The sequence below is a fragment of the Hemiscyllium ocellatum genome, chromosome 36 (genome assembly GCF_020745735.1).
Source record: "Hemiscyllium ocellatum isolate sHemOce1 chromosome 36, sHemOce1.pat.X.cur, whole genome shotgun sequence".
Classification (NCBI taxonomy): Eukaryota; Metazoa; Chordata; class Chondrichthyes; order Orectolobiformes; family Hemiscylliidae; genus Hemiscyllium; species Hemiscyllium ocellatum.
This window is the reverse complement of record NC_083436.1, coordinates 43,681,068-43,704,159: the sequence shown is the minus strand read 5'-3', so window position 1 is coordinate 43,704,159 and position 23,092 is coordinate 43,681,068. Positions and strand designations below refer to the sequence as shown.

Genomic DNA, 23,092 nt, shown 5'->3' with positions numbered 1-23,092 from the left:
TAGGCTGATCGGTTCACTGGCCTGGTCCCAGGTATGGAGGGACTGTCTGATGAGGAAAGGTTGAGTGGAAAGTTCCGGTAACTCTTTGGAGATTAGAAGAATGAGAGATGCCCTGATTGAACCATACAGGATTCTTAAAGGACTTGACAGGGTGGATGCAGAAAGGTTGTTTCTCCTTGTGGGAGAGTTCAGGACCAGCGGATATCATCTCAGAGTAAGGGGTCACCCAGTTAGGATGGAGATGAGGGATTTCCTCTCTCATACGGGAGTGAATCTATGGAATTCCTTCTCACCGAGGGCTGTTGAACTGGGACATTGTGTATATTTAACGTGGAGACAAGTTTTTAATCAGGAAAAGCAATCACTGATTATGAGGAAAAGGCAGGAAAGTGGAGCTGTGGATTGTCAGATCAGCCACGATATTATTGAATGGCAGAATAAACTCAATGGGCTGAGAGGTCTAACTTCTGTTTTTCTGTCTTGTGGTTGTTACTGCCATTTCTGCTACATACCAAGAAATCTCTCCATGCTTGTAATTTTACAGCACAAATATAAAATAAAAGAAAGGTCTATTTGGATGGGATACAATATTCATTCCTGCTAAGGCAGGAAGGGGTAACTTGTGGTGACATGCTTTATAAATTAGGCTTGGTTTCCTCAATATTCGAGGGGTCAGGCAGTTAAATTGAAATTTTTCAAACAATTAACGAATTTGCTGGGCAGATAGTGAGAAACGTTGTCCTGTGGTGAAGCAGGAAGAACATTCAACTCAAGGCCGGTCAATGTGGGATCAGGGAGACACTCTCTCACACCATAGGCAGGGGAAAGCACCCAAAACACCATTGGGGTTTCGGGGATCAATTGGAAATCTGAAAACTGGGATTAGTGGGTTTTTGTTGGGTGAGAGTATGAAGGGTTACAGAGGCAAAACAGATAAATGGAGTTGAGATCAATCATGATCTCATGGAAGATGATCTAAGGAACAGACTGGAGAGGCAGTGTGACCTCCTCTGGGTCCCATGTCCCTGACTGTAATAATAAAAAACATATGCTGAAAATTAGAAACAGAAAGAATAAATGCTGAAGGAAACGATCCCTAGTCGTGACTGAGAATCTTCTGGTCAGTGACTGACCAAGTGTTTGTTATCTGCCCTGACCCTGTTTGACCAAATGTGTGTTCCCAGTGTGTTCCCAATGTGTTCTTGATTTGAGCAGGTCCTGTTCCTGATCTTGAACAATGTGAAGTAACCAACCCCTCCCTAACTCCACCTCGAGTCTTATTGTAAATGGTTAGCTCAGACTGTTCTTAATCTCTAACCTCACTAATTGATTTAATTATACGAGACTTAGCGATATGTCCACTCCCCACAATAAACATAATTATGGAATGTGTATCTTTTATCACTGAACTTCCTTTGTTACATAGCATGACCTCGATCCTGTCTCAAAGTGCAAGTAATTAATCCTTGAGCCCATTAATACCCTTTTCTCAGACACCCAGGAGCCATTTTCCATTGACTGAGAATACACTGGGATGGAGTTGCACCGCTGTTGGTGCACAGACTGTCGTTGGGATTTTGTTTTCGTTGAGTGCTGGCTTATGGACATAAGCCTGTATTCCTGATGAAGGGCTTTTGCCCAAAACATCAATTTTCCTGGTCCTCGGATGTTGCCTGAACTGCTGTGCTTTTCCAGTACCACTCTACTCCAGAATTTATGGACATAATTGGTAAGGCCAACATTTATTACCAAAGCACAAATGGCCTTGAGAATGTGACATTTGGCATTAAGTCCTTCACTACTACAACAGTTCAAGAAAGCAGCTGACCACCACCTTCTCAACAGCAACTTGGAATGGCCAATAAATATTAACCTTGCCAGTGATGTCTGCATTTTTTGAAAGCATTAAAAACAATGTCTTTATGGTGAAGGTGTAACCAAGTATCATCAATGAAATGCAACTAACATCAGCTATTGGCCATCTCCACCAAGACAGATTCTAACAACCTCCCCTCGATATTTTATGGCATTATGATTGCTGACCAACCCATTATCAATATCTTTTAGCTGGTGCTGTTCCCATGTGCTCGCTATCCTTGACTTCCTGGGAGGTAGAAGTCACGGGTTAGGTAAGAGTTGGCTATATGATCAACTGTGACAATGTGTAAGGTCAGTGCTTACTTGAGAAAGGGTATTAGTATTTGGAACAAAGTGGGTATCTGATGAGGTTGGGAACGGGCTTGGTTATGAAAGAAAGATAACCATGAATTGCATCTCCTTCCTTCAATACAATATGTTCAAACAGCTATTAGCTATACCTTTAAAAGGTGTTCTTCGTTCTCGAACCCACCCTGGGTGCAGTAACCCAAAGATGTTGCTTTGTAACATTATCTGCAAAGTGTATTTTTGGAGGAGCATTTGTTTTGTATTTGGCAGTGGATGTTCACTGGGGCTTAGCGCCGAGGTCACGCACTGCTACGTATACCCTGAGTGATGATGTCCCATCCATCGGACATTGTTTCTGCTTTTTGTGTTTCCGTTTCCCTTTCTCAAGACTGCAATAACTGGGTGGCTAAACTTCCAATGTGATGTACACATAATCCAGCTCACTGCACAACATAATCACGTTGTCACAGCCACTTGGACTCCCTGAGTGCGACAGAACACCCCTCCCCCGCCATCGTTTAACATCGAATTGTAGGATTAAACATTGGAGGCCACTCATCCCATCTTGTTTGTGAAAGAAACAATGCAGTTGGCCCCACGTTGTAGCTCCTTCTCCATAGCTGTATAAAGTTCCAGCTTATCAACTATTTATCCAATTCCCTTTGGAAGGTTCCATTCACTGTCATGCTGAGCAAATCCAACAGATAATCTGCACACAGCAATATGATATCGCTTGAGAGATAAATACAGAACGAAAGATTGAAGAGAAAGTCCTCAAGGTGGGTGGGGCAGTGGGAGATCCTTTCTCTCCATCTGTGAGGGCGGGTGGGGCATTAGGTTGAGAAATGTAACTTTGCAATGTTCCATTTTACCCTCTCATGATGTGGAGGTGCTGGTGTTGGACTGTGGTGGACAAGGTCAGCGACTGATGAGGCTTCACCTGAGAAAGGAGCAACAGCGCTCCAAAAGCTTGTGATTTCAAATAAACCTCTCGGACTATACCCTGGTGTTGTATGACCTCTGACCTTGGCCCTCCATTGTGGCTGTGCGTCAGACACTGGGCATTGGGAGTCAGTCAGATAACCCTCCCAATATTAATTTTAATGACCATAAAATGACATGAACCTCCTTCACCCTTTAAAGGAGCAGTAACTTAGCAATCATGTTGTTTGTCTTGTAACCTAGAGGGCTCCAACCTGGACCCATGTGGTCAAATCCCACACAGCAGTTGGTACGATTAAAAAATTAATTAGTTTAGAAATCTCAAATCAAAAGCTAGCAACAGTAATGATAACTATGAAATTACTTGGTAAAATCACATCAGTTCACCAACATGCTTTAGGGATGAATCTCTCCCATTCTTACCTAATCTGGTCTATGTGACTCCAGTTCTCCAACAATGTCATCAAGTCCTTAACTCTATGGCTGGGTGAGGCAATCCAAATGGTCAAACTGATACCAAAAGGATGGACCTCAAAGATCTGACTACACTGAGGGAAAATACTTTTGCCTTGAGAGCTTTTTTATTATTCATTCACAGGATGAGGGCATCGCTGGCCAGGCCAGCATTTATTGCCCATCCCTAATTACCCAGAGGGCACATTGCTGTGATCATAGAATCCCTACAGTATGGAAGCAGGCTGATGAGCCCAACAAGTCCACACTGACCCTCCAAAGACTGAGAGCCATTCCCCTATATTTCCCCCTGACTCATGCACCCAACCTACACATCCCTGGACACTATGGGCAATTTAGGATGGCCCATTCACGTGACCTGCACATCTTTGGAAGTGAGAGGAAACCAGAGCACCCGGAGGAAACCCATGCAGACACGGGGAGAGTGTGCAAACTCCACACAGAAAGTCACCTGAGGCTGGAATTGAACCCAGGTCTCTGGTTCTGTGAGGCAGCAGTGCACTTTGAGCCTGGAGTCATACATTATCCAGACTAGATAAGTTTCCATCACTAAAGGACATTAGTGAACCAGATGGGTTTTTCCAACAAGTGACAATGGTTTCAGTGTCATCATTAGGATCTGAATTCAGGATGTTTATTGAATACAAACCCCTCCATCTGCTAAGGTGGGATTTGAACCCAAATCCCCAGAGTGGGGAGCCTGGGAATTTATCTGCCACAGAAAACAGTTGAGACCAAAACATTGAATGTTTTGAAGAAAGGTGTTAAATATAATGCTGAGGGCTAAAAGGACAAAAGACATTGGGAGAAAACAGGAACAGGGGAGTGAGTTGGATGGTCAGCCATGATTATATTGAATGGTAGAGCAGACTGGAAGGGCTGAATTGCCTACTCCTGCCCTAGTTTCTACATTTCTATGTTTACACTAATCCCATTTTCCATTTTGCATGATCCTAAATTCCAGCACTTTATAAATCATACTCTCGCTGATTTGATGATGGTTAATGTAAGGCTGTTATATTTCAGGATAAATCTATTGTTATTGGAATGCTTTGAGGTGTGTATAGAGTTTAGCTAGCAGGTAGGGAGAGGTGACATTCTTTGCTGAACTGTTCACACTGTTTTCACAGGTGCTAATTCAAGCCTTCACTGGAATGACACTGACTCAGCAAATTCAACCATCATCCCCCTGGCCAATAGCAGCACTCCATTGGTAAGTGGATAGCTGTCCTCCGGGAAAGATTGAGAGCGGGACTGTGGAACTGTGTTCTCACGGACATTTTGCATTCTCGGATCTGTCCTGATCGTGTTGGAGGAAGTTTTATTCATTGGATAACCACATCACTCTGCCCTCTAAAGAGTTATCTGTTAGTACCATCCTTCTATTCCTTACCCAACGTTCTGGGGCAGCATGGGATGGCTTAGTGGTTAGCACTGCTGCCTCACAGGGACCCGGGGACCCGGGTTTGATTCCAGCCCCAGGTGACTGTCTGTGTGGAGTTTGCATATTCTTCCCGTGTCTGCGTGGGTTTTCTCTGGGTGCTCCAGTTTCATCCCACAATCCAAAGATGTGCAGACTAGGTGAATTTGTCATGGGAAATGGTCCATCCTGTCCAGGGATGTGTAGGTTAAGTGGATTAGCCATGGAAAATACAGGGATAGGGCACAGTGTTGATCTGGGTGGGATGCCCTTCAGAGGGTTGGTGTGGACTCAATGGGCTGAATGGCCTGTTTCTGCACTGGAGAGACTCTATAAAAAAGTACACTCCTGTAATCTTTTTCTCTTTGGTATTTATTCATTTTTCTTTTTGAAAGCTGCTGCTGAATCTGTTTCCCCTATCCTTTTTGGCAAATCACAGCCAATCATTGTGTTAAATATACTCAACCCACCTCGCACAATCCTCTTAAATCTTAAATTTTTAAGATTTTACCTGATCTTAAGTCTTTGTAATTTTGAGCAATTATCTTAAATCATTTCTTAATTTAACATCAAAGGCAGTACTTGAATGCAAGTTGTTGTTGTTGGTGAATTCAGGGCAAGCCTCCTCATTAGATAGATTCTGAAGGAGCAGTGTTAGTTTGGCGTGGATACAAACCGGCTCCAATTATACTGCATTTGCTCTGAGTGACCCGCAGCTTACCAATGGCTGTTACATGTTTTACTGTGAGATCCTCAACAGACTGTCCCTTCACTCCTCATTCCCCACGACTGAGTTTTGGTTGTAATTCATTTTAAGGATTCCATCTTCTGAATGTTAATTTAAATGGCAGTATTTCATAGAAACGGAGAAAACAGGAGCAGGAGTAGGCCATTCGGCCCCTTGAACCTGTTCCCACTGTCTCCCTATACCATGTGATCTCTTTAGCCCTAAGAACTATATCTAACTCCTTCTTGAAAACACTCAATATTTTCACCTCAACTGCTTTCTGTGATAGAGAAATCGATAGTCTGTGTCTTAAATCTAAGACGTTTCTCCTCAACTCAGCTCTAAGTGGCCTCTCCCATCCTTCAAGACAATAAAACTGCAGATGCTGGAATCCTAGTAGCCAGGCAGGAGGCTGGAGGAACACAGCAAGCCAGGCAGCGTCAGGAGGGGGAGAAGAGGCCTGAAGAAGGGTTACACCCGAAACATTGACTTCTCCACCTCCTGATGCTGCCTGACTTAGAACATAGAAACATAGAAAAATACAGCGCAGTACAGGCCCTTCGGCCCTCGATGTTGCGCCGAACCAAGCCCACCTAACCCACACTAGCCCACTATCCTCCATATGCCTATCCAATGCTTGTTTAAATGCCCATAAAGAGGGAGAGTCCACCACTGTTACTGGTAGGGCATTCCATGAACTCATGACTCGCTGAATAAAGGATCTACCCCTAACATCAGTTCTATACCTACCACCCCTTAATTTAAAGCTATGCCTCCTCGTAATATCTGACTCCATACGTGGAAACACTTGCTGTGTTCCTCCAGCCTCCTCCCCTTATCCTTCGAGAGTGATCTCTCGTTTTGGATTCCCTGGTCATTGGGAATATCCTTCCTGTGTTTACACTGTTTCGCCCTGTTAGAATTTTATAGGTTCCTGTGAGATTCTTCCCTCATTCTTCTAAACTCCTGTGAATGTAATTTGAATTGATTCAAACTCTTCCCGTACATCAGTCCTGCCAAGCCAGCAGTCAGTCTGGGAGATCCTTCGCTGCACTCCCTCCATTGCCAGAACATTCGTCCTCAGATAAGGAGACCAAAACTGCACACGATAATATGTCAGGTGTGGTCTCACCAAGGCCCCTGTACAACTGCAGCAGCATATCCTTGCTCCTGTACTCAAACTTGCTGGCTTTGAAGGCCAACATAACATTTACCTTCTTTATTACTTGCTGCACCTGCAACACTTACCTTCAGCAACTTGCATACAAGGACATACAGGCCTTATTCCACCTCCCCCCTTTCCCGATCTATCGCCATTCTGATAAGAAGCCTGTTTTTGCTTCTAAAGTGGATGACCTCACATTTACCCACATTATATAACCTGCCATACATTTTCCCACTCCCCCATATTGTTCAAATCACACTGAAATACTGCTGCATCTTCATCCCAGCTCACCCATCCCACATAAAGGTTGACAACGGTTACTGTGAGATGAGTCTTTAATTCCAGATTTTTATTGAATTCACATTTGAATTGGAATCTGCCATAGGGGGTCTTGAACCTGCATCCCCAGAATATTCAGCTGGAGTTCTGAATTACTAAGCTGCATTCTACTCTGAATTACTACTCACTGCAGATGCTGGAGATTAAAGTCGAGAGTGTGGTGCTGGAAAAGCACAGCAGGTCAGGCAGCAATCGAGGAGCAGGAGAATCGACATTTCGGGTGAAAATCCTTCCTCATTCCTGATGAAGGGCTTATGCCCGAAATGTCGATTCTCCTGCTCCTCGGATGCTGCCTGACCTGCTGTGCTTTTCCAGCACCACACTTCTGAAATACTAATCCAGTGGCATTGCCATTACACCTCCCCCTTAAGGAGAGTATTAGATATTGAATCTTTGATTAGATTCACTCTCTGTGTTTCGATATAGTCCTAAGCGAACAATGTCTGTTCTGACACTGCTGTTTCTTTCCTGGACATCCCTTTTCTGTCAAAGTTTAGATTAGCGTGGTGCTGGAAAAGCACATTCCTGATGAAGGGCCTTTGCCCGAAATGTTGTTTTCCTGCTCCTGACCTGCTGTGCTTTTCCAGCACCGCACTGATCTAGACTCTGGTTTCCAGCATCTGCAGTCCTCCCTTTTGCCTAGTATCCCTTTTCTGTCAGACTGCTATCGTTGCCTGAAGTTCTAATGGTTTGTCTCTCACGTTACAGGCTTTGAGCCAGTTTGAGTGTCAGAATTGAAATTGACTGTGACCCACTCACCTCATCCAGCATGTACAAGGAGAGGGACTGAGGGAGAAAGTGGGGTGGGTTTTGTGTTTTCCAGAGAAGTTTCTCTACTGGCTAATTCCGGGCAGAGTGGATGTAAGAAAAAGCTGGAGAAACTCAGTGGGTCTGGCAGCACTTGCCAGAGAGAAATAGCAGCAATGTTTCTAGTGACTGTTCTTCAGGGTGTCTCTGGGGAAATGGTTTGTCTTCTAAATGTGAAGTTTGAAAAATTACACAACACCAGGTTACAGTCCAACAGGTTTATTTGGAAGCATTAGCTTTCGGAGCACTGCTCGTTCATCAGGTGGCTAGTGGTATTGACATATCAATGAATTGAAATCTGAAACCCATTTTAAAAGATGAAAGACTTAGCAGTAATCCAATTCAACATATCGTATATGTTGTATGACGCTTTGATCTTTTAATGTAAATTCTGCGTCCTATGATCCTGTTCCACAGCTACCTGATAAAGGAGCAGTGCTCTGAAAGCTAGTGCTTCCAAATAAACCTGTTGGGCTATAATCTGGTGTTGTGTGATTTTTGACTTTGTCCATCCCAGTCCAACACCAGCACCTCCACATCATGGCTTCTGAAGATGAAGAGTCATATTGGACTCGAAATGTTAACTCTGTTTCTGTCTCCACAGATGTTGCTGAGTTGGTCCAGTGTTTCCTGTTTTTATTTCTGATCTCTAGCATTCACAGTGATCTGCTTTTAGCATAGAATCCCTACAGCGTGGAAGCAGGCCATTCAGCCCCTACCGCTCCTTCAAAGAGCATCCCACCCAGACCCATAACCCTGCATTTCCCATGACCAATCCACCTAACCTGCACTTCTTTGGGCTGTGGGAGGAAACAGGAGCACCCGGAGGAAACCCACAGAGAGAGAATTTGCAAATTCCTCACAGACAGTCACTCAAGGCTGGGATCGAACCCGGGTCCCTGGCACTGCGAGGCAGCAGTGCTAACCACTGAGCCACCATGCCACCCAGGAGAGAGATTTTAAAATAGATCCTTTTACTCTCTGTGAATAACCATGGTGTCACACAAAGGAGGAGGATTTGGGGTGAATGTAAAAGTTAGCATTTTATCTGGAACATAGGAACGGGAGAAGGCTAGTCAGCCCCTCGGGGATGTATCACAGTTCAGTTAGTCACGGCTGGTCTAAATATTAATTCTGTTGGCACAATCCATAACATTTGATCGTCTCACTGAACAGAAAATCTCAGCTCTGAGATTTTCATTTGAGCAGCACTCCTCCCCACCCTGAGTCTCAGCAGCTTGTTTGTGGGACGAGAGATTTACAGATGTCCACTTCCCTTTATATTAAGACGTGGTACAACCAGGGCTCAGATGTTAAAGCTCTGACCCTTTGTTCCAAACTCCCCATCCCCACCCCCCCCACCAGAGGAAATAGTTTCTCTCTTCCAACTCTAACAACCTTTGAACCATCTGAAATATTTCAATTAATTGAGAGAATACAGCCCCATGGTGTGAAACCCGCATTTACCTCGGTTTAGTATCAGACAGCGGGGAGTAAATATTTTCCAACAGCGAAACTATTTTCTTCAGAACAGAAGATCAGAGGTTTTCTTTTGTACTTGTCTGAAGCAGCGGGAACACCATGTGACACTGCAGACTTTATTCTGTGAAGCTATAGGCCAAAGGTTTAATTACCAACTTGTGTCCACTTCTGAGCTTCAGATCATCTACAGTGGAGGGGGGGGGGGGGAGGCGGACAGGGAGAGATGGAGGAGGAAGGAGAGAAAGACACATGAGAGGGAGTGGGGGGAGAAGGAGAGTGAGAGACAATGACAGAGCTGGAGAGATAGGGAGAGAGATGGGAAGGGGGAGAGATGGAGGAGGGAGAGAAAGAGAGAGAAACATGAGAAGGGGAGAGGGACAGAGACATGGGGGGGGGGGAGTGAGAGAGAGACAGAGGCAGAGAGAGAGAAATAGAGAGGGAGAGAGAGAGAAAAACATGAGAGGGGGAGAGTGGGAGAGAGAGGGAGAGCCAGAGATAGAGATGGGGGGGGGTGGGAGAAAGAGAGAGACAGAGAGAGAAATAGAGAGGGAGAGAGAGGTGGAGAGAGCAGGAGATGAAAAGGCAGAGTCTTCACGTTCTGCACTTGGAGAGATGGGAACAGGAACCTCTCAAAGTCATTTTAACTAGTTTTGTGGCCTGCCAACCTGAAAAGAGCCACTGATTGAAAACTGGAGGGATAGGTTTACAAAGAAAACATACCATTAGGAGCAGAATAGCCAGATGGCCCCTTTGTGTGCCCTGCTTTTCATTAAGATCATGACTGATCTGATAACTCCTTATGATCGCCTAACCCCTGATCACCTTTAACCTCCTCGCTTATCAGGAATCAACCAATCTCTGCCTTGAATATAATCCCAAAGTTCTGCTTCCACTTGAGGAAGAGAGTTCCAAAGATTCATGGCCCTTTGTGTGTGGAAAATTCTCCTCTTTGTTTTAAATGGGTGACCTATGATTTTTCAACAGTGACCCATAGTCTGGATTCTTCCACACGGGGAAACATCCTCTCCATGCTGACCCTGCCAATACTCGTCAAGATTAGATTAGATTAGACTACTTACCCAACAAGTCCACACCGACCCGCCGAAGCGCAACCCACCCATACCCCTACATTTACCCCTTACCTAACACTACGGGCAATTTAGCATGGCCAATTCATCTGGCCTGCACGTCTTTGGACTGTGGGAGGAAACCGGCGCACCCGGAGAAAACCCACGCAGACACGGGGAGAATGTGCAAACTCCACACAGTCAGTCGCCTGAGGCGGGAATTGAACCCAGGTCGCTGGTGCTGTGAGGCAGCAGTGCTAACCACTGTGCCACCATGCTGCCCTTACAGATCTTACATGGTTTAAACCAGTCACCTCATAATCTTCCAAACTGCAGCAGGTACATGCTGTTCGTTCCAGGTATTAGTCTAGTAAACCTTCTCAGAGCTGCCTCCAATACATTTACACCCTTTCTTAAATAAAGTGACCAATACTGTGCATAGCAATTTTGCAGCTGAACAGGACGTTGGTTCGGCCACTTTTGGAGTATTGCGTGCAATTCTGGTCTCCCTCCTATAGGGAGAACTTTGTGAAAGTTAAAATGGTTCAGAAAAGATTTACAAGGATGTTGCCAGGGTTGGAGGATTTGAGCTATAGGGAGAGGCTGAACAGGCTGGGGCTGTTTTCCCTGGAGCGTCAGAGGCTGAGGGGTGACTTATAGAGGTTTATAAAATCATGAGGGGCATGGATAGGATAAATAGGCAAGTCGTTAGGGGAGTCCAAAACTAGAGGGCGACAGGAGAAAGATTTAAAAGGGACCTAAGGGGCAACTGTTTCACACAGAGGGTAGTGCGTGTAATGAATGAGCTGCCAGAGGAAATAGTGGAGGCTGGTACAATTACAATACTTAAAAGGCATCTGGATGGGGACATGACTAGGAAAGGTTTAGACGGATATGGGCAAAGTGCTGGCAAATGGGACTAGATTAGGTTAGGGTATTTGATCAGTATGGATGAGTCGGACCAAAGGATCTGTTTCCATTCTGTACATGTCTATGACTGTATGTGGTCTCACCATTGCCTTTTAGAACTGAGGCATAACCTTGCTGCTTTTGTTTTCAATTCTTCTTGCAATGACTGATAGCCTTCTTCAATGTGCCTAGTACTCTGCACACTAACCCTCCGGAATTCCGAGACAGTGATCCTCAGATCTCTCTGCCACTCAGAGTTCACCATCTCTCAGAGACAGATGCTAATTGAGTGTTCCTAATAATTCACAGCAAAAGGTGCAACAGTAATTCTGAAATTATGGGCAATCACAAACACAAACCTGAGTTTATCACCTGGTCTGTACAACCTAACCTTGTAACTTAACCCTTTCCATTGCAGTGCTGGTTCCTGTCAGTGTCCCCCACCTGGAGTCATGTCCATACACAGCCTCAGCTGGCACAGCTGATTTGGCAGAATGTGTGTCTGTGGTGTTATTATTAAAGTTACCCCACTGTACTGTACTGCTGAAGCATCCACACAAGAGGCAGCCCTGAAACCTACAGGAAATCCAACACGCTCAGAGAGACCCAAAGTCGCAAGCCGTGTACTGATGGATGGGGGAATGGTATTGTGTGTGTGTCTGTCTAATGGCCAGACTGGAGCAGTTATGGGGGATTGGAATGGGTGCTGCCTACAGCAAAGAGAGTGGCCAGTCAGCTGTGTCCCTGCTCATTGTCATTACTACCACGTGCAGGTAACCACCATTGCTAGCTAACTTGGTGGTAGCAGTACACACCATTTAGCTGCAGGGTGACTCTGGTGTCTCAGTATTACACCCCTTTCCCAATGAGACTCACACAGCTACGCGAGTCCTGGGTTCACCTTGAGATGCAGCCTCTATCAGGGAATTAGTTTGTTTTGTGAATGGCCGGTGGATCCCATTCATAAACAGTTTTTTTTGCAATGGGAGTTGTTAGCTTTTGACTGGGTTTCTGCTACACTCCCCAAATGAGATTGTAATCTCCCTACTCATGTTACTGTCATACAAAAAAACATTAAATCGTACAATAGAGCCCTGTTCGCAGATGCTTTCCAATCGTTATCAATTACACCAGGTACATGGGGAGTGCACAGAACAAAGACTTTAATATAATCACATTGGAGGTCTTTATATTGATGAGACTAATAATGATGATGGTTGGAGTATACTTTTAGAGAACAAGTAACACTGCTGTCTATTGAATCATTTAATGAAGAATTCAACAAAGCAATATCGAGTAAGATAGTACTAAAACCTATTGCATAAACATTAATAACTTTCTCCATCGGACACACCTCCCGCGTGGTTTCTTAAAAAGGACTAAACTGTCTCAATTACTGATGAAACAATTCATGACCTTTGCTGCAATGACAGAGGTTTACAGCATCATTTGACTTTGTGATGTGATGGAATTGGGCAGTAATTTGGCCAGTAATTACAGGAGCATTAAACGAAGATGCATTTGCTTGTGTCTTTCTGTCCAGAGGAACTTGTATTTGATGATGGGGGAGGGAGAAGAGGAAATGATGATCCCTCAACTTCCCCAACCAAATATTCCAGGGACAGGTGGAATTTCTCACTGGGAATTTGCCCCTCGAGTGGAATGGGATAGGGGTGTGTGTGTGGCTGTGGCTGATAGAGTCCCCTGACTTGTGAGTGTGCATGCCATGAAATCACAAGGAATGCTCCATTAGAGCCTTATCCCATAATGCATTAGGGTCTTCGTTAATACCAATGAATGAGGCTTTGCTGTTTCTGGGACATCTCAAGGGAATGTGCCGGCTGTAGTGAATTAGCACACTGAACTTTTACAGAGGGTTCTGACTCTCAGCTGACTTCCTGATGTTGAGCTGACCTGGAGATGGTGTGTTGGATTAGCCCAATATCCCAATGAGCCTGTATTTAATACCAGTGTAGTTTAATGAGATCTCGGTTCAGACTCTGGCATTAGAAGAGATGTTGTATTTCCATAGCACCTTTCTCATCCTCATCATGTCGCAAAGCAGCTCAGGGCTGATGAAGTCTCTGATGCGTTGTCACTGTTGTAATACGAGTAATGCAGGGGCCAGTTTGTGCATGGTGAGATCCCACAAAGATACAGCATTGATAAGCAGACAATCTTGGCTGTTTGTTGAAGATCACAAAATTGTCCTGGCACTCCCTGGAGAACATTTTCTGTTCTTCTTCAAAATATTGTTTACTGTACCCCTTAGGACCACCTAAGGGATCAGATGGGGTTTTGGTTGAACATCTTGTCTGAAAGACCATATCTCCGCTGTGCAGCACTCTCTCAGTATTAGCACTGGGAGTGTCAAGTCTTTCTAGACTGTACATTCAAGCCTCTATAGTGGGACTTGAACCTTGTAACTCAGACAAGAGTTACTCAATGACCTGTATCTAACACACTCTCACACTGGTCCACTGATAGTTTCTATTGATTTATTGAACCTCTTTAAGACACTTGTTAGACCCCAACTGGAGTATTATGTAGGGTTGTGGGTGCCTCATTATTGGAAGGATGTGAACACATTGGACAGAGTACAGAAGCAATTCAGTGGTGTGGATAGATTAAAGATGTTGGGACTGTTCTCACTGGAGAGGAGAGAACTGAGGGGAGATTTTAAAGAGGTTTTCAATGTCTTGAGCTAGATAGAGCAGGTATGGAGAAGCTGAGCAAAAACAAGAGGGGGCACAGATTTAAGGTGAGGTGCCAAACAATGATGTGAGAATAAACTTTTTCACTCGGCAAGCAGTTAGTAGGAGATTGAGTGATTATTTGGATAAAAATAGTGTGCAGGGACATGGGAAAGAGCAGGGGATAGGCACAGAACAGGAACAAGATCGATAGGCTGAATGGCCTCTTTCTGCGATGTAACAGTTATGCAATTCTTTATCCAAACGTAAAGATCTAGGAGCTGGAAATTCGATCAGGAATAGTCAGCACGAATTTCAAAAAAGGAAGGTCATTCTTGACTAATCTATTGAATGGTTTAAAGAAATACCAGAAAGGTTAGAGAAGGAGAATGCAACAGATGTTAGATATTTGGATTTCCCCAAAGCCTTTATCAGGGTAACACATGGGGGAACTCATGCACAGTGTGAGAGAATGTAGAGTCAGTGAAGGGGTCTGCAATAAAATAAAGAGAAAGCGTAGATTATGGGATAAATGAAGTTACTCAGACTGGCAAAGGGTGGAAACTGGTAATCCAGGGGTTGGAGCTGACACTATTGATGTTCACCACATACAGCGGCAACTTGACTCGAGAATTTTCAGGACAATGTCAAAACTTGCAGGTGACATAAATTTGGATGTAGAGTTAACACAGAGAAAATATGTAACAAAATGCAACAAAATGTTAATGAACTTGCAGAACGAGCTGGCAACTTGAAAACAAATCTCAACACGGAAAAGTATGAGAGAGATAGGAGCCAGAACCGTGGATGCTGTATAAACCAAAAACAAAAACAGAAGTCACTGGCAAAGCTCAACAGGTCTGGTAGCAGCTGGGCAGAGAGTTAAACTTTTCAGGGGTTCTGAGGAAGGGTCACCGAACCTGAGACATTAACTCTGATTTCCTTTCACAGGTGCTGTTTCCAGCAACTTCAGTTTCTGTTTCAGCTGCTTGGATCTGGGGTGTCTGAGGGGGGAAACTTACAGCGAGGAGGATAGACTCGAGATTTCAATGCTATTCTCCTCCGGGAGAAGGCGGCTGAGAGCAGAATTGGTTGAGGTCTCTACAATCATTAATGGGCTGGACAGAGTAGATAGGGACAAGAGAAACATGAGGGGCACAGATTTAAAGTGAAGAACCAGTGGAACTAGGGCGATGTGAGATAAAACGTTTTCCTGCAGTAATTACCTCGGGTCTGGCGTGCACTGCCTGGAAATGTGACGGAGACAGGTTCTATTGAAGAGAGGCTTTGGGTGGTTATTTGGATAGAAATGGTGTGTGGGGATATGGGGAAAAGGCAGGAGACTGGCTCTAGATAATGGAACAGGCGCAAGCATGATGGACTGAATGGCCACGTTCTGCATTTTAACAATTCTGTGACTCTGTGATTGGTGCAGAGTAATAGTTAGACCAAACATGGAGCTGTCCACCTTACGAAAAGCTCACAAAGTGACTGATGAAAAAACCAATGTCACATTTCTCAGTTATGCCGCTGAGTTCTGGAACAGTGAGTGTGTTTCTCTTCTCTCCCCAGAACATGAGCATCGACTGGCCTTCACTGACAAAGACAGATTGCGAAGGCTACGGCGGCAGGGTGGTTGGTACGAGTTGTGGCTTTGTCCCCGATGTCACCTTGATGTCATTCATCCTCTTCCTCGGCACCTACACCTGCTCTATGACACTGAAGAATTTCAAAACCAGCCCTTACTTCCCAACCACGGTAAGTCAGAGCGATCCACTCTCACTGTCTTTCTCTCAGTAAACTGCTTCACCCTAGGCTGCAGTTTGAACACAAAATGAACAGAGAGTGGTCGTCATTTGGATGTTGGCTGGTGATGTTCAGCTTAAGGCCTGACTGTTGACGGCCCCTCTCAGTTATGGACTCTCTGCCCAATCCCCAGCTCCAACAGTTTCTCTCAATCTGCAGGAATTCTGGGTAATTCCCCCACTTTCGGGAGCCCCTTTTCCAGCCCTCACTTGAGCAAGGAACCAGCTGTGATGCCAGATTAGGAACTGTCCCAGTCAAAACCTCTGCCAGTGACTAAACCCCACCCCAACCACACCGCTAGGGGTAGGGCTGGGACCCGCAAACAGTCCTGCCTCGTGCCCCCCATCACCAAAGTGCAGCGGACGCTGGAAATCAGAAACAAAGACAGAAAATGCTGGATAAACTCCACAGATCCAGCAGCACCTGGCAGCGAGTTAACTTTTTGGGTCCAGTAACCCTTGCTCAGAACTTGAAGTAAAACATTCAGCCCCAGAGTGTGAACGCCCCTCCTCAGTTTACAGGCCAGCTGCTGGATTCTCTGAGACTGAAGCAAACCACAGCCAGTGTCCCGGTGATTTGGCGAATTTTAGGCGTTAATTCAGACAGGTCAGTCCCTGCTGACAGCTGGGCTCGGTGAGTTACAGTGCTCCTGGACATTGTTCCCTCAGAGTCAGTACACATCAAAGAGAGTGCTTTGAAATGTGAGCACGTGGCTTTTAAACTGGCCGGACAGTGACATCTGTGATAGTCCAAGCCGTTGCCAGGGAAGCCTTGGAGCAGCTTTGTGAAGCAGCCCTTTCTGAGTTTGCCAGAGCTGTCTGACCGCCAGCAAACAGCCCTGGGTCACTCCATCATTGTTCACAACTTGGCAGCTGTGTTTAGCTAAATCGCTGAGCCAGTTGGTAGAGGAAGGGCACATGTGTGGGGGTTAGAATGCAGTCCTGAGGTCAGGAACCCATGACCAGCCCCTCCCTCCACCCCCCAACCTTAACTTTAAAGCACTTTCAGAAATGGGTGGATCACAGTCATGTTCCAGAGGGGGGATAGCTCCAAGGTACCTTACACTAAAACATCCCCACCCCAGCAACCCACCGCGAGTGGACAAACTGCATTTTCATTGCACCTTTAAAAGAATCCTTTTTTCAAACAAAGTATGCCATAGGATGTGGCCGTTGCTGGCAAAGTCAGAATTTGATGGTACAGTGTCACACTAAGATCTGAGATGAGCTCCTAACCATATCCACACAGTCACAAGGAGACCGATTTCCAACTCTGTAACATCCCAGACTCTAACCTGAGTTCAGTGTAACCAATCCACATAGAGCTGTGGGAATATCCTCATCACTTGGATTCCAATTAGACAGTTTCTCGTGAGCAGATCTGTTCCAATCCTGGGTCCATTTTATTTGTATTGACTTTATCAAACATCATATTCTTTTTGAAAAGCTGAATTTGACTCCTCCCCTACCCCACTCCAAACATTCTGCTTCCTGGTGAGATTTTCCAGCAGTTCTGACATGGAGCACACTGCCTTGTTTTTGCAGGGTGTGAACCTGGCAGTATAAACTTTCCCTTTCATTAGCAACAAAAAAAAATACAATTGAACAAGCCTCCCTCCCATGCTCTGTCCAACAGTTACCGGAGACAGGACTGACTAGGATATGCAGATCATGTGAAACCGGAGATTTGGATTGGGAACACCACATGAGCGAGACAAAGACAATAATAATCAGCTAATGGCACCTCAGTAAATGCAACCTGCAACACGAAACGCGAGTGGAAATTCCATTTGCTGTCAGCTGGGGTACTGTTGGAGCCCTGTTATTAGGATCTACCTTTCCCCAGGTCCTTGAGATGTCTGCTCCACCTCCATTATAAATCAAGTCTGTTAGGATTATATTCAGTGGAGTTTAGGAGAGTGAGAGGAAATCTCATAGAAACCAGTCAAACTCCTAACACAACTAGACAGGGTAAATGAAGGTAGGGTCAGAGCCAGGGGCAACTGTCTGAGTATACAGGGTAAACTTTTTTGGGCTGAGCTGAGGAGAAATGCCTTCACCCAGAGAGTGGGGAGACTGTGGAATTCTCTGTCACTGAAAGCGATTGAGGTCAAAACATTGAATGTTTTCCAGATTGATTTGGAGATGCCGGTGTTGGACTGGGGTGGACAAAGTTAAAAATCACACAACACCAGGTTATAGTCCAACAGGTTTAATTGGAAGCACACTAGCTTTCGGAGCACTGCTCCTTAACCACCAGATGAAGGAGCAGCGCTCTAAAGGTTAGTGCTTCTAATTAAACCTGTTGGACTATAACTTGGTGTTGTGTGGTTTATTAACTCTGATTTCAAGAAGGTATAGTTTTTAGGGCTAAAGGGATCAAGGATGATAGAGGAAGGGTGGGATTAGGATTTGGAGTTTGATGATCGGAATGAATGGTATAGCAGGCTTGAAGGGTCGAATGGCCCACTGTTGCTTCTATATTCTATGTTTCTGTGTTTCTTCAACAGCACTGGATACTGAATGGACCCGCAAACCCTTAATATTCACCTATACCTGTGCTTTTGCTTTTGCTGCTGTTTACCTATTATTTACTTATTTATGTGACTTAACTCTGTGACCTGCCTGTATTGCTCACAAGACAAAGCTTTTCACTGTGCCTCGGTACATGTGACAATAAACTCAATTCAATTCAACCCAACTTCCAGACCCACAGCAATGTGCTTGATTCTTAAGTGCCCTCTGGGCAATGGGGATGAGCCATGAATGTTGGCCTGGATCTCCTGTGAATGTATTAAAGAAAGCTGTATTTGTTTCTCATCCCTAACTGCTGTTGAACGGGGGGGTCTTGCTGACAGCAGTATTGAGTCACCCACATTGCTGTGGGTCTGGAGTCACTTGTAGGCCAGACCAGGGTAATGATGGCAGATTTCTTGCCCTAAAGAACATTAGTGAATCAAATGGATTTTACGATACGTGGTCATTAGGCTTGCTTTTATTCCCAGATTGTTACTGAGTATATTATTTCCCGGCTGCCATGGTGAGTTTTAAATCTGTGTCCCCTCTGGATTCTGGATTTCTGAGCCACTGACATTACCAATAGCCCACCACCTCACCTCAAGGAGGTTTGTTACATAATGTACTCTGATGGTGTTTTATAATCAACAGTGAGTTCTGAAGGTGTGCAATGTTGGGGGTGCAGTAACAATCTGCACATCCCACAAATGTAGAGTGGCAATGATCAGCTAATCGGATTCTGTGACACTTACTGAGGGGTAAATCCTGTCCAGGACACCAGGCAGATCTCCCCCTGCTCTTCCACATAGTGATTATCGGATGTTTTTACCTGCAGTCACGAAGAGAGCTAAGACCTTGGTTTCACGTTTAATCGACAGTTCAGCATTCCCTCGGAGTTGCACTCAGAGTGGGGGCCTGAAAACCAAACAGAGGAGGCACTGCTGTTCACCTTTTGATTGTGCAATGTGATTTAAAATGAATGAAACTTTCTGGAATATCTCACCAGCAGAACAAACTTTGCAAGGTTTAATTTTAAAGTGTGAGGCTAGATTCAGTGACCCCAAAATTAAGGACCGTTCTGTAGTTCTTTTGAGATTTATTTAGTTCTGCCAATTCCAGAGTCTATCAGAGAGGAAAAGAACTTATGATTGAGAAAAACTCAAACATCTCAGAAGGCGAATTGTCCTTTTACTAACTGGTGTTGGGATGGCCTTTTTATTCTTTCATGGGAAGTGGGGGTCGCTGAAGGAGAAAGTGAGGACTGCAGACGCTGGAGATCAGAGCTGAAAATGTGTTGCTGAAAAACACAACAGGTCAGGCAGCATCCAAGGAGCAGGAGAATCGACGTTTCGGGCATGAGCCCTTCTTCAGGGAAGTGAGGGTCGCTGGCTAGCTTAGCATTTGTTGCTCAATTGTGTGTGGGGGGCATGTCATTATTCCTTGTTTTTTTGTCTCTCCCCATCAGATCCGGAAGCTGATAAGTGACTTTGCCATCATCTTGGCCATCCTGATCTTCTGTGGACTTGATGCTCTGGTTGGAGTTGATACACCAAAGCTTATAGTGCCAAGCGAGTTCAAGGTTAGTCAATCACACAATTCTTGGTCATTACCTTAAAAACGGGAGGTGTCTTCCCTCACTCTGCCTTCCATTTTTCCTTTTATCGTTGAATTGAAAAATCAATTCCCCTCAGTAAAGCGGTCCCTTTTAACTGTCAGCTGTGTTGTGTTTTATCAAACCTTTGACAGAGTATGGATCCCAGCATGTTAGCCCCATTGTAAGGTTGGACACTGGGGGTGATACACGCTGCGGTCTGGGAGGGTTTGAAACAATGGGCATGTGCTGAACATTTGCTACTGACAGCCAAATAATTCTGACTTAATCATTCTGCAGAACTTCCATTCTGCATTGCCAACATGTTCTCCAATGTGATCTTTCACTGTCTCATAAACAGAGGAGGCCACTCAGCTCTGATCTGGCTAGGACTACTAACACATTTTTCATTTTCAACTGTTTAACCAATTCCTTTTTCAGTCATATTGATTATCAGGTTATGGGAATGAAAGGGTTAATCTATGTTCTAAGCTGAAGTTCTGCCCATCTTGATCTAATAACAGCCCTTATATGAAGAGTTGAGCAGTTGGATATAATATCATGGAGATGCACAATCTGCCCTCTTCAGTAGATCATGGAATCCCTGCAGTGTGAAAACAGCAACAAGTTCACATCGACCCAATGAAGAGTAATCCACCCAGATCCATCCCCCTATAACTCTGCATTTCCCCCTGATGAATGCAGCTAACTTACACATCCATGGACACTATGGACAATTTAGCATGGCCTATTCACCTGACCTGTACGTCCTAGGACTGTGGGAGGAAACCGGAGCACCCGGAGGAAACCCATGCAGACACGGGGAGAATGTGCAAACTCCACATAGATAGAACCCTGGCATTGTGAGGCAGCAGGGCTAACCAATGAGCCACTGTGCCACCTTTAGTAAATTTCAGTTATCTCTGAGTTAATGTACCCTGTACTGAATTACTGCTGCTTTCCACTGACACTTATTTGTGGTCCATCCCCCAGCACCGACTACTCACCATCCCATGGTCACTATGGGAAGAGCTGTGGGAGATCTCCCTGGTGTCCTGGACAGGATTTATCCCTCAAGCACTCTCCCTGGTTAGGGTCACAGAGATGAGCTGGGGAAAGGGATTTGGTGGCAGCATGCCCTGCTAGCTATAGTCCATCAGTAGATAGGCACCAGAATATAACAAGATGCCAACACTGGGCATCACACCACGTTACAACAGTTCCTATTTATTGAACTGGCTTCAACACATCCCTATCCTCTTGTTATGGATTGACTTGCCAGTGAACGCATTTACATAAATTGAAATGCCGAGTGGATAGAAGAGTGGACCCTGAGAAATCACAGCAGGTCAAGCAGCATCAGAGGAGCACGGCAAGTCAGCATTTCAGGTCAGAACCTTTCATCACGATGGTCACCAGCCCTGATGAAAGTTTCCGATCTGAAATGTCAACGTTCCCCCCCACCCCACCCTCCTTTGATGCTGCTTGACCTGCTGTAATTTCTCCAGCTCCACTCTCGCTCTCCAGCATCTCCACTCCTCACTATCTCCATGATTAAAATCCTTCCTGCTTATGAGAAGTTCAGTTAGTTATGCCAATGAGAATGTTAACCCTGAAAGCTAGCCCTAACCCTAACTCTAACCCAACCCCAACACTAACCCTAATCCTAAAGGGTAAAGTTGACCATGTTGCTGTCCGGAGTCCCAGGTCAGCTGGACTGGGTAAGGATGGCAGGTTTCTTTCTCTGAGGGACATTCCTAAACACGGTGAGTTTTTACAACAGTCTACAGTAGTCGCCATGAGACAAGGTTTTTAATTCCGAATTTCTATTGAATTCACATTTCACCATCTGCCATTTCAAACTACATCCTCAGAATGTTGGCCTGAGGTTCTGGATTACTAGTCCAATACATCTTCACAACTATTCCAATGTGTGTGTGTCCAACCTACTCAACCTCTCCTCATACGACAGCCCCTCACACCCAGGATCAGCCGAGCGAACTTTATCTGAACTGTCTCCAATGGCCAGTCTGACTTTCCTCAGGTAAGGGTGTGATGTGCGTTCACATGACAGTCCACTGTCTGCTGTTTATTGCAACCCCCTTTGAAGACTTCAGGCTGTTCAGGTGTTGTGTTGTTCTAATGTCTGTTACTGACGGTGGTTATTGATCGGGTTGTCTGATTCAACCTCCCCCTTTCCTCTTCTTGTTTTAGCCAACCAGTCCAAACCGGGGCTGGGTTGTTCCCCCTTTCGGTGGTAACCCATGGTGGGTGTGCCTAGCGGCCGGGCTCCCGGCTCTGCTCATCACCATCCTGATCTTCATGGACCAACAAGTCACCGCGGTGATAGTCAACAGGAAGGAGCACAAACTCAAGGTCAGTGTTATTTGCTTAATGCAAATGTGCTGGTGAGTCAGGCCATTCAGCCCCTCATGCCTCCTTGAATCAGTTAGCCAGTTTTGTCACACCCTTCCCCAAACAGTCTGGCAATGGTTTTCCTGATCCAGGGTGTGTCCAGCTCCCCCTATAGAAAATTACATTTGAATCTGTTTCCACTGCCCTTTCAGGCCGCACCTTTTGGATTACAACAACAATTCACTGCATTTCATAAACTCTCACCTCTTCCTCAGGTTGTTTTGTTAATTACCTTATACCTGTATCATCTGGATACCAACTCTCCCGGAAACTGTTTCTCCTTATTCATTTTATCCACACCTCCCCTTGACCTTCTCCACTCCATGGGCCTCCACAGTCTCTCTCCCTCCCTGAAAGTCCCTACTCCCTGCCCCCAATCCCCCGGAGACCCCACCCTGTGCAGAATGCGACCAGCGTGGTGAGTGATCCTGCATTTCCAGGCACATCTGCCTCAGCTGATTGCTCCTGTTCCAACCTCCTCCCTCTGCACCAACAGTGAGCCTGTGAACTGTGCCACTTGTTTCCCCCCTCTGTGCTGTTTCACTACACACACACACACACACGCACACACAC

The 23,092-nt window shown here is 45.2% G+C and overlaps 1 protein-coding gene across 4 annotated transcripts in view; it reads left to right on the top strand.

Moving 5' to 3' along the window:
- LOC132833335 (electrogenic sodium bicarbonate cotransporter 1-like) overlaps positions 1 to 23,092 on the top strand; it is a 205,798-nt gene that overhangs the window by 145,061 nt on the left and 37,645 nt on the right. For all 4 annotated transcript variants that reach the window (XM_060851518.1, XM_060851517.1, XM_060851520.1 and 1 more), the window contains exons 15-18: positions 4,713 to 4,795; positions 15,764 to 15,949; positions 19,979 to 20,092; positions 22,319 to 22,480. In XM_060851518.1, the coding sequence (XP_060707501.1) occupies positions 4,713 to 4,795; positions 15,764 to 15,949; positions 19,979 to 20,092; positions 22,319 to 22,480 (545 nt within the window). The remainder of the gene's footprint in view (positions 1 to 4,712; positions 4,796 to 15,763; positions 15,950 to 19,978; positions 20,093 to 22,318; positions 22,481 to 23,092) is intronic.